Source organism: Pelophylax lessonae (assembly GCF_965119305.1).
Source record: "Pelophylax lessonae genome assembly, chromosome: 4".
NCBI lineage: Eukaryota > Metazoa > Chordata > Amphibia > Anura > Ranidae > Pelophylax > Pelophylax lessonae.
The window spans coordinates 298406477-298418307 of NC_138771.1; the positions used below are offsets into that span (position 1 = coordinate 298406477).

At 37.7% G+C, this 11831-nt stretch overlaps 1 protein-coding gene across 3 annotated transcripts in view; it reads left to right on the top strand.

Annotated features, from left to right (window-relative positions):
• CDK17 (cyclin dependent kinase 17) overlaps positions 1 to 11279 on the top strand; it is a 265332-nt gene extending 254053 nt beyond the window's left edge. For all 3 annotated transcript variants that reach the window (XM_082254997.1, XM_082254998.1, XM_082254996.1), the window contains 4 exons: positions 1374 to 1416; positions 4900 to 4990; positions 7504 to 7581; positions 10443 to 11279. In XM_082254997.1, the coding sequence (XP_082111123.1) occupies positions 1374 to 1416; positions 4900 to 4990; positions 7504 to 7581; positions 10443 to 10480 (250 nt within the window). In that variant the 3' untranslated portion in view covers positions 10481 to 11279. The remainder of the gene's footprint in view (positions 1 to 1373; positions 1417 to 4899; positions 4991 to 7503; positions 7582 to 10442) is intronic.
• The last annotated feature ends 552 nt before the right edge of the window (positions 11280 to 11831 follow it).

Below are 11831 nucleotides of genomic sequence, written 5' to 3' on the forward strand. Positions count from 1 at the left end.
CAATAATACACTAATAAAGTGCTTCAATCAACCCTGTGCAATCAACTGTAAAACATATGCAATCATGTGCAATTTTAAATATACGATAAAAACACTGAACATATGCAATACTGCAATAATGCACTGTAATAAAGTGCTAAAACTATTTGCTTAATTTGAAGTAAAAGTCATTCAAACGTCTATGCATCAGTAAGACATACAGTCCATATAGTCTATACACACTGTACTGGTGTATTATTGCAGTATTGCACACACCTAGCACTCTAATGTACATGATTGCATATATTTTGTATTTGATTGCACATGATTAATTGGAAATAGGGTTAGCACTTTTATAGCATAGCACTTACTTGGTACAATTGTCCATGTGGACAACAGGAGGTGCTTAGCAGCTATATAAAAGCAAGTGGGATGCCAACCATAAGCGCAGAGTCTGTTGATTTAATTGATAACATGAATCTGTCGCCTGCACCAACATTTGTCATGTGGAGGCACATCAGAATTATAAATAATGTCTGTGACACACTATAAATTCCCCTGATTATCTGTGCTAACAAATGACAATGTGCCACAGCTGTGTATCAAACACCACATAAATCCATCTTATACATCTGCTGAATCCTGTGTTGACGGGCTTTGGGCTGGTTTTAATGGGCAAGTGCTGCTTGCTTTCTGGTGCATTCTGCTTGCATTAAGATCCGTTTGAAACACTTCTGCGATCATTCAGAGTTCAAAGTCGAGAGCAATTTGACCTGTGGATGACATCCTTCTGATTTACAGTTGATCACATTCAAAACTGCATCAAACTGCTTCAAGCTGCTTTTGCATTCCTGATGACTTCTACGGAGGGGAAAAGCAGTTCAGACATCAATGGAAATCAATCGATGGCCCTTAATTAGGGTATACACGCTGAGTTTTTTTTAAAAATTCAACCCAGGAGTTAAAAAAAACCTCACATATTCCTGCATCAACACAAGCGATGTGTATGCAGGGATCTCCCTGGCTGCACTATTGTTTTCTGACTGCAGGTACGCCCTAACCATCCTCGGAGTATACTGATCAGCTTCTGTTGAATAGAGAGGGGTACGCACAGACTGAAACTTGGCCAGTTCCTGCTGAACCGGACAGTTTTCGATATGTGTATACCCAACTTAACAGTGGTCTGTCCCAGTCTTTTGATGGCTGCACAGTTGCCATAATGGACTGCGCTAACATGCGAGACCCTTCATTTTCAATACAAACTCATGCAAATGTTATTTTACCTCCTCAACGGTTATTGAAAAATTTAAATTATTAGTTTAGATTTTGTGTGTGATGTCTGCAATCTTATGTCTTTATTATGCCAGCATTTAACTTGTGTTATGTTATTTTAGGTTAGATTCAGAAGGAATTGAGTTATTAACACGGTTTCTTCAGGTAAGAACATTGTGTTCAAGCCTTTTTTTCTAATTAGTTGCATGCAGACTAATTAAAGCTTAAAGTGATACTAAACACCAACTGTTTAATTTACATTGTCCTTTCTATTTCTGTATGTGGATGATAGCAATGTGAGTACCTTTTTCCTAATCGATATACAGCTTTCACATGACCTAGATCTTTCCCAGCTTGTCTGCAGGGAAACATATGCAGGAGGAGCTTCTAGTCCTCTGCTATTGGTCACATGTTCAAAATTGAAAAAAAAAACAGCCTTTATATACAGAGTAAAAATAAATAATACCAATAAACTGTTTTAAGTTGACATACAAATATATATTTGGAATTAAATCTTTATTATTTTGTGGAAATAATATGGCGTGGGCGAATTTCTGCCAGTGACAAACTGTGTCACGCCCCTCCAGCCTGTGTCTTAGAATAAGGAGGTAAAGCCTCCATCAATCAAGATGTATTATCCTGCCCGCATTGTGTTTAGCAGGTTAGTGGGCATGGAGGAGGGAGGGAGTGTGTTGTCATTTACCACTGTGTATACATGCACATGTGTAACAATATAGTCACATGGGCTGCTCAGATGTGACAGGGAGGAAATATCAGCATAAAAACACACTGAAAACTGAGCATGTGCACTAGTTGCCACCACAGAAAACGAATCTCATAGTGACTGAGTATGTTCGTTTTTTATGATGTGGGTTTTTGTGACACTTTAATTGCAGCCAAAGTAAAAACACACACGAATTCGCACAAGGGGCATAACTTAGTACATTTTGGTACTAGACAGGGATGCCCATTCTCCCCTCTTATTCACAATATGTCCTGAGCCCTTTCTCTCTACCCTTTGCCCTATCTCCTCCTACTTCTCTTCTGAACAGCTTCATCTTTGGTAATATGGGATTCTATCCATTTGAAACACGGCAGGTAACATGATTACTCACTAATGCGGCTATCTGGTCACTCCTCTTTTCCGCCAGGTTTACTCAATATCTATGTCGATTCTTGGCTCCCCACGGAACCCCTATTACTTCACCATGTGACAGGGCATCATCCATTTTACCACTAGAAACACTCAAAGCCTCCTCTGAAATCACATTCATGGATATCTGGAGACATACACAGCTGTCCCAAATTGTACAGTCTGTACCAAAACCTATAGGTTGAACATGTCTTTTTATCAGCTGCTTCATGGGCCAAGGTTATTTCCCAATTCTTTCAAGCCCTTTTAGACCGGGACTCCCCTACATATCCTGCTTATCTATCTGCCTGAGAAATGTAATTAAAACTCCAGTTAGCAGAAGACCAGAAATCCACAATCCTACATCTCTCACATGGATCATCCATTTTCTAAAAGATGGCTGATGTAAACTATGAATTGCTTTCCCATTGGCACTTTACCCCTGCTAGGCATTCTATCACCCCACACCTGCTAAACGCGGTCAAATCACTTATTCCAGCATATTGGAAACAGACAACTACTCCATCCATAAAACAATGGTTCCAAGCTATAGACCAGATTTGTTAATGGTGGAACTTACTCACAAAATACACAATACAAACTCTAGCTTTACCAAGATATGGGCATGCTGGTTCGCTTTTAAATCTACTCCCTCTTACCTGGCTATTATGGTTTTGGATGCTTCTTAATCTGGCTCCTCTTGGAAAGTATCATTCTAATTGGAAACTATAGAACTATGCATGTATTTTTTTACCAGACCCTCTCTCCTCTTCTTCCTCTTGCCTCCTGTTCTTTCTTTCATTTATTTTATTATATTTGGGGTTGACAGTCAATTGGCATGCAAAAGTTTTTAATATATATGATTATACTAAGCATACACCTATTAGGTAGGACTTTGGAATTTAATTGGAGTGCTTGTAACATTTTTTTCATTCATGATATTGTATACACTCACAGGCCACTTATTAGGTATCCACATTATTTTGTGGATGTAGCCAAGGACACTTTGTTTAATGAAACGGGTTGCCTGAAATTTTAACTTGAGTTCTGTGCAGATTTATGCCAATGGCAGTCAACCAAATAAATAAGGAGGTAAAGATTCTTGAAAGTGCTTTATTGAAAATGAAGTACTATTTCTATGGCTCCAAAGAAGAAAAAATAAATGTTTGTATCAGTTATAGAAAGTAATTGCTGTTCTGCAGAAAGGCAACTTTTAATTACATTATTTACGAAGTAGGTGATATAACTATCTTTATTTTATGCAAAGAGAGGAGCAAGGTTCTTCCTGCAGCCACCAGGGCAGCAAGGAGCTGGCTACCAGAGACCCAGAGAGATATATCACTGAGTGATTCAGCCTGTCAGCATTCACCCATAATAAATCATTCAGTTCACTATATTAGACTTTTTTGGAGTGCTGCCATGCTTCCTTGTGTGGCTTAAAAGTGCTTATTGCTTTGATAAGAACCTATGTGTGTGCTTTAACAACTTCAATACCGGGCTTTACCCCCTTCCTGTTCAGGCCATTTTTCAGCTTTCAGCGCTGTCTCAATTTGAATGACAATTGTGCAGTCGTGCAACGCTGTACCCAAATTAGATTTTTATTATTTTTTCTTTGAGACAGATCTTTTGGTGATATTTTGATCACCACTGTTTTTTTTTTATTTTTTGATAAATAAAAATGAAAGAAGACCAAAAAGTTTTTCTTTAGTTTCTTTTAGAAAATTTTGTAAATAAGTAATTTTTCTCCTTCACTGTAGGGATTTACTAAACACTTACAACTGTTATTTTACAGAAGTTTTTACACATTTGGGGAATTATTGTGACTGGGAAGTGTAAAACTGAGCCTGCACTGCTCTCTTCATATGGGTTAAACCTCAAAGCAACAGGTTGACAATAGGCAGATTTGTTGGGCCTCCCATACAGCGAACAACCCTAAATTGAGCTTAGGGAATCTCTAATCAATTCAAGGTCTTGTAATATTAACATATATAGTAATAACGATGGATTACCTCATCCTCACTGTGTAACCTCTCCCATTAGGCTCTGGGTCTGAAGAATATTCGCAACCCATAACAAAAGGGTGTTTGTAGAATTTCTATTTACATAGCAGCTAGTTATCTACATTAAAGCCCGCTGATAAGCAGTGCAGCATATGGATTATGGCAAAAAGTTTATTGCTGGAATTACTAGTTCTTATCTGATTTTACCACCGCTCTGCATTGCAGTTTATAGCTTGCTTTATAATGACCAGATTTGTCTTGTGGTGTATATCTTTTGATGGTGGTATTTTTTTTTTTTTTTTTTGCAGTCCCACAGTCATCTAATGTGTCTTGGCATCCTTAGCAGACTGCTTGCCCAAGAATATTTGTGTGCAGTAAACAGTGCTTTTCTGTCACCACACAAATGGAGGGATCTATACAGTACATTCCTATAAGATGCTTTGAATTTATGCTTCTAGTACCAGCTTTGACCTTCAGATTCTGCAGTATTTTATGACCCCATTTTATGTTTTACAGTATGAATCTAAGAAGCGAATTTCAGCAGAAGATGCTATGAAGCATGCTTACTTCAGAAGTCTTGGAACAAAAATGCACAGCTTGCCAGAAAGTAAGATTAATATATGAATTTGTATCCTTATATCAACAGCATCTCGCTTTAGAATTGCAAAAAAATAAAAAATAAAGAATTTAGTATTTACTGGGAAAAATGTTTTAACATTTTATGGTGGACTTCTGCTAAAAAAAAAAAAAAAAAATCCACTCTTTGATGATTATCCTAATTCCTTAATTTAATAAATAGTTAAGTACTGAATTGCCTTTCCTTCCAAAACCAGTGCTCTATAAAAACTAGCATTCAGCCATAACCATTACTTTTATTGCTTATAACAAACATCTATGCAGTATGGTGTAAATAGTTTCAAGTGTGGAGGTAGTCCTTATATAAGAAGCGTTTACTATACCTTGTGGTGCATATTTACTGGTCATACAACATCTTTTCATTTTTTTTTGTGAATACAGAATATTTGAAAATTGATTATTTCTAGTCTTTCTACATTTTTTTTATTACTCCAAAACGAAGGTAGGCTTTGGGTCTCACCTTATTTTTAACAAAATTTTTTCCCAAAAAATCAATTAATGATTTACAGAATAAAGAAAATGGGACACCAAATGAAGTTTTATTTAAGGAGTTAAGATTACATATTGGGGTTGAATTTAGGGTTTGAACTTTGAGAGCTTCTTCGTGTCAGATTAAGTGTTAAGTTACCTTTCCAGTGTACTGGTACACTGTAACATATGAGTTTTGATACATCTCAAGTGCTCCGCAAACTGTTGGCTCTATAAAAAAACCTGCATAATAATAATCTCATCATGAACAGAGCTCAATCTTCCTGACTCCTGAGTAGTTTTTTTGGACAGTAATGCCACACAACACAGGAATTTGGCAATAGTAACATGTAGGAGGCATGATTGGGTAGGCCAACTCTGGGAAAGGATCATGGTACATTGGCCTAGAATTTGCATGAGGGGCTATTTAATGGTATGTGTAGGCACCAGTAGGTGCATTCGTTGTAGTTCCACAGCCTGTTAAGTATCTCTATGATAATGGCAATTTTACCTTAAAGGGTAACTCCCTATGGGTAGGCATTAGGTTGGATGGGCATTTTCAGAATACCTGTGTGAGAGACATTTTCCCATAGTAATTCATCAAAATGTAAAAAATCTATTATTTCACAATAAAAAAATAAAAGGCAGCACAGATTTAGCTCTCTTATAAATAATTAATATATTAAATTGTGAGCACATGGTCAAAGTTTTTTTCAAATACGTTGAGGTGTGTTGTACTTGCTATGTCATTTAATGCCATAGTGGAATTTGCCATAGTTAGCCATTAAGGGAGGTTTCCTGATTTTAAGCTGAGCAGAGACTCAATACAGCCAAATCTTTCTGTGTTTGCTTACTGCTTTAGCAGTAAACCACCCAGTGGATTCCTATAAACCGTTTTCTTGAGAACTCCTGTGTTGAGATATCCAAAAAGTATAGGTGTTAGGATGGTGATAGAAGGATTGGGGCAATATACCATATTTTAAGTCATGAATTAAATATATGTATGTTTGAAGTCTAGTGGGTTAGATGCAGAAGAGGCAAAACTATATAGTATTGCCCATTTGCTGCTATCGTTGAAAATGTTATTCTACTCTTCTTTTAATTTACTGTATAGTATAGAGAATAAAGCAGCAGTAACACACATAACTTCTAACAGGGCAGGAATAAAGGCAAACTGTCACCAATTATTTCCCCTACAGATAAAGGAACCAGAGACTGGCTTTATTGGGTGAATTAATCCTTTGAGTTGTTTATAGCATCCATAGATGGATCGAATCTTGGCCGGCTCATCAGGGACAGGCCAAGATTCAATCCATCTATGGGTTGTTTAATGATCGACTTTAGTACAACCAGTCTGTCTGTCTGGTTTTTAGTATGCAATTACTGCCGGCTGCCTTAGCCCCCAGCAGTAATCATTATGTTCTGCTGGCAGGGAGGGCTCCAATTGTTTTGCAGAAGGGATTTCCCCCATCAACCATGAATGTGTTGATGAGGGAATCAAGTGATTTTCCGAAAGAAAATTGCATCATCTATGATTTGCCATAACCACCTGCCTCCCAAGCCTATTCTGACACTTCTTGTGTACATATAAAAATCATTGTTTTTTTTTTTTACTAGATAATTACACAATCATAATTGACTAATTTGAAACTTGATATGCTCGCTCAATTGCTTTCTATTGGGAGAGCTGGGACTAGGGAAGAGATCTGTTATACCAAGCATAGAGCTCTGGTTACGTTCTCTTCCACCTTCTGTTTCTTCAGTTTAACCTAAGTTGTAGTTTTTCCTCACAGATGTTCTGGCCTCTGTTTCCGTACATGCTGAGCACATTTCTCATATAGGATAGGTGGTTGCAGACCGGATCATTGTTTTGCTAGTTAAGTGGATGATAACAATTGAAAACAAGTCACAACATACTCCACAAAAGTAACTTCTTGCTTTGGTGACAACTCTAAAATGTTGTGTTCATTTATGTACGGTCTCTATAATAAACTGATTTCATGTTTGACATTTTAGATATATCAATATTCAGTCTTAAGGATATCCAGCTGCAGAAAGATCCTGGCTTTCGAAATTCTTCCTATCCAGAGACAGGTACGTTGTTAGATTAGGGAAAATCAGGGAATTTTGTTTTGTTTTTATTTTTGAGTATATATGATTTGGAGAGTGATTTTCATGATATGATTCTCTAATATCTGGATAATATGCTGCCCTTTGTCATTTGTACAATAACAGTAGCCGGTATCTGTGGACATGAAATTGCTGTGTTTAAAATGATTGTACTGATAACATTTCTGGAAAGGACAATTTGCAGAGGATGTTTTTTCAACAAGTTATAAAATCATTTGATGGAGGTGCTCACACTCTACAAACAGCTCTGGTGCTGCTTGCGGCACGCCTACTGATACAGCCGATATATGCAGCCAGGATACATGTCGCCCTTTGTGACCAGAGTCTATTCTGTCCTTGGAGTCTTCCTGAGCTCCATCAAACATTGCTGGTTCCTCTGCCCTACTACAATCACGCAAGACTTCTTGGACCAAATCACTGCAGTTATTTTCTGACTCTGACCACAAAGGTCATGAGTGTGTCCTGTGCCTTCCTTTACTGATTATGTATCTGAATCACCTATGACCTCTGAACCCTTAACTGCTGAGACTTGATCTAAGAGAGACTGTTTTAAGACTATTTCCTAATAATGCAGTGTGCACCACTCTGAAACTAGTAGATTAGCTTGTTGCTTCTACTCTTGCTATCCCCAGTCTTGGGACCTTTAGAGTCCCTAAGGCTGCAAAGACTTTCCCAGTGCACCCCTGTTCTTTTTTTCAGAGATTGGCACTGCCCTGATAAAAAGTTTGCTCCCCTGTCTGTTCCCTTTTTTTTCTCTTATGGAAAGCATCTTTCATTTCTCAGCTCCCGCACCATCCATGTCCAGCACCCTCAAGCTTGGCACCCACTCCATCCACAAAGTCTTGGGCTCTATGTCTGCTAAATCCAAAAATAAACCTTCTTCATTATTAAGGTGTGACTCTAATTTCCATAGTGGAGTAGACATTTGGTAACCATTGCCGATACATGAAAAGCTTGCATCACAGACATTTGGGTGCTGGAGGTTGGTTACCAAGGGTTACAAGCTGGAATTTCAATCCCTGACCCCTCCTGGGTATCTCACCTCCAACCTTCCTGTGTCACTGAATAGACTAGCAGATCTCCATCGAGCCCGCTGTGGTCTTCTAGATCAAGGTGTTATTGCCCCAGTTCTAGTGATAGGATAGTTCCAGGGGTTTTACGCCAATGTTGTTCTCAGTTTCCAAGCCCAAAGGGGGAATTTTCCCAATTCTAGATCTCAAAGCTCAAAGCTTTAAGTTCAGAAATTCCACATAAAATCCACCATGTCTGTCATTGTTTCCCTTTACCAGGGGGACTATCTGGCTTTTGTGGGCATCAAGGATTTATACTTGTATTTCCCCATATTTTCATTGCATTGTTTTCTATGTTTTGCTGTGGAAAACTGAGCTAACAGTCCATGATCTTGCCCTTGGACCTCTCATCTGCACCTCCAATATTCACCAAGCCCTGCTGGGCTCCCATGGCATACCCATTGTGGGATACTTGGACAACCTCCTGCTGAGGGAAAAATTGGAGCAGGCTCTATTGTAAAATGTGGTCTTCACTATCTAGATACTACAGTGGCTCAGATGGATCCCGAACCTTCAAAATCTGTCACTGGAGCAGACTCCTCATTTGGAGTATCTGGATCTAATCCTGGACATAGCTCAGACCAGGATCATCCATTCGCTTTAGAAATTTTACACACTCCAATCTCAGATTCAAGCTCTCCAGTCTATCTAAGAATTGTCCTACATTCCTCTTTTGCTTGGGAATCCTCTGTCTGAGGGTAGTCATTTTCTAGCGTTCTTGTCCAGCACAATATGTAAATGTGCCTTTGTGCATGAGAAGTAAATTACTGACCAAAAATGCAGATCTTTCTATTATATTTTTACTGAGAAATGCACAACACTGGTTTAGGTGCCTGTGTGCATAGGCACATTACAATTAATGGGCTGTATTTTAGCTCAGTAAAAAAGAAAAAAAGCTGCAGTGTGCAACAGGCCTAATTGCTAAAGACTAAAACAGAGTTTATTTAAAATGTCACATTGGTTATCTTGCTTTTTTTTCTCCCCAAAAATCTTCTTTTTTTTAATTGTGTAATCTTTATAACCACCCAGGTTAGAGGTGTGTAGAGTCCAGACGTTCCTTGATGGCTCCCTCATTTCAAAGTTGTGCTTGGCCAATTTCACAGTCTAGCGGTTCTGGTCTCTGCTTGCCACCTAAACTCGTAAAGGAAGAGGGGGATTAAAATCTCTCCTGTGGTTTTTTTTTTTTTTTTTTATTAATCCGGGGATGGGGTACACTTTCCCATTACTTTCTGTGTTATCAAGGGAACAAGACCTAAGAATAATTTCCCCAGTGAGAATACACAGCTGTTGGTCGAGGCAGGAAGGATTACATACCCGTATGTTCGTTTTTTTGTGGTCTGTATCCCCTTTGGGAGATTCCATTGCCTTCTTCTGTGTTCACTGGAAAAGTACAACCAGTGAAATTTCAACATGGACACCACAATAAATAAGGAGGTAATAGCCCCTCCCATTTGTGTTCATTGTATATTCCTTTTCATATCAGTGGGACTCAATGGTAGGTACATTTTTGGTCATTTCTGGAGTATGGGTCTTCTAAGGTAAATAGAGGCTGCTATAAAAAGTCATATAACTTAATAATACTTTTTAAGGATATATGTCTACCTGTACATTAGTAGTGTTATAAATTTTAATTTTTATATGTTGTTATTATTTAGTTATTCAGTCATAACTAATTACTGACTTTGAATCAGGTAATACTTTTATAGTTTCTAACACTGTTCATCATCTTTTCTATTGTTCCTTTATCTCTTTTAGGGCATGGCAAGAACAGACGACAGAGCATGCTCTTTTAAGATGTTTTTCCTATCACCGTTTCATATGTACATTGGAAGCTTCAATGGCAACTTTTACTTCTGGTGGACTAAGGACTATCTGTTTGTCGACACTGACCTGCCTACAGTGGGGTCATTTTATTTCAGGCCTGCAGATTTCTATATATTTTTTTTTTTCTTTTTAATATTTGTTGTCACAGTGTGACAAAGCTTGTACAGTCGGTTTTAAGGTCTCTTCTGCTGTTAGAGCCAGTAGGTTACAACTGTCAGTGTGGCTGCAATTCTTGTGCAGGACTGAGACACAACGCGTTATTTATTGCCGAATCATTGCTGCTAAATGACTACTGTCGGAATATTTACCATAACAAACAGTTGAATGCCTGAAGAAGTTGCAGTGGCTTGATAATCTGTGAATGCATTTTTTTTTTAATTTTATTCCAAACACTTGTTTTGTTTTATGTTTTCCTTTTTAGTTTTATTTTATATTAAATTCTGTTGTTTTCATTCGTTTTTTTTTCCATTGCTCTGCTTTCAGTTAAATGGACCATGTTTGATCATTTCAGTTGGTATAAAAATTCCTGAAAGATTCAGTAAGTTTATTTGGTAACCACGTGACCAAGATCTTGAAGACCTTGTTTTTTTTTTTTTTTTTCTTTTTTTTTGGCAAGAGAATACTAGGGTGATCGAGAATGAGGATTAAAGTATGTATATGTGTTCAAGAAGCTGGATATTTCTGACAAAGAAAAAAAAAATACCATTATTCTTTTAAGACTTGATATTCTATTAGAGAATGTGTATAATAATGTCACAAAAAACAAAACGTAAGTGAAATAGACCACATATCCTGCATTAGCAATGTGCTCCATTCAAAAATGTGTTCTATTTCTGCGTGAAGAAAGGCAAGGTTTGCTCCTTTGCAAAGTTTGTGAGCAACATTTCCCTCCTATTTTGTGCTATCTAGACAAAGCTGGACTGTGAGCAGAGATTCCACATCCCTGAGTAGATGCGTTGTGTGAAAATGTGAAGATGTACAGTTGAACCTGGCCATCATAGGTGATGAATGAAAATCTCCCCATACCCATACACAGTGGGTAGTCAATCCTTTTACTCCATTGAAAGGCTAAGAAAAGTTTAGGGTGTATCAAGCCCAATGTTGTACCTAAGCGGCCAGTTTAAGCAGGTAATAGGCAAAAAAAATATGAAATTAACATAAGGTAATCCTTATCGATCATCATTGGTAACAGCAAATTTTTAATGGTATCCCATGGCTAACATTTCTGCCCCAGTTCATTAAGATACTGAATAAAAAAAATGGTAAAAGAAAGGGTTCAAACTAGTTTTTAGGGTTTTTTTTTTTTTTTTTGGGGGGGGG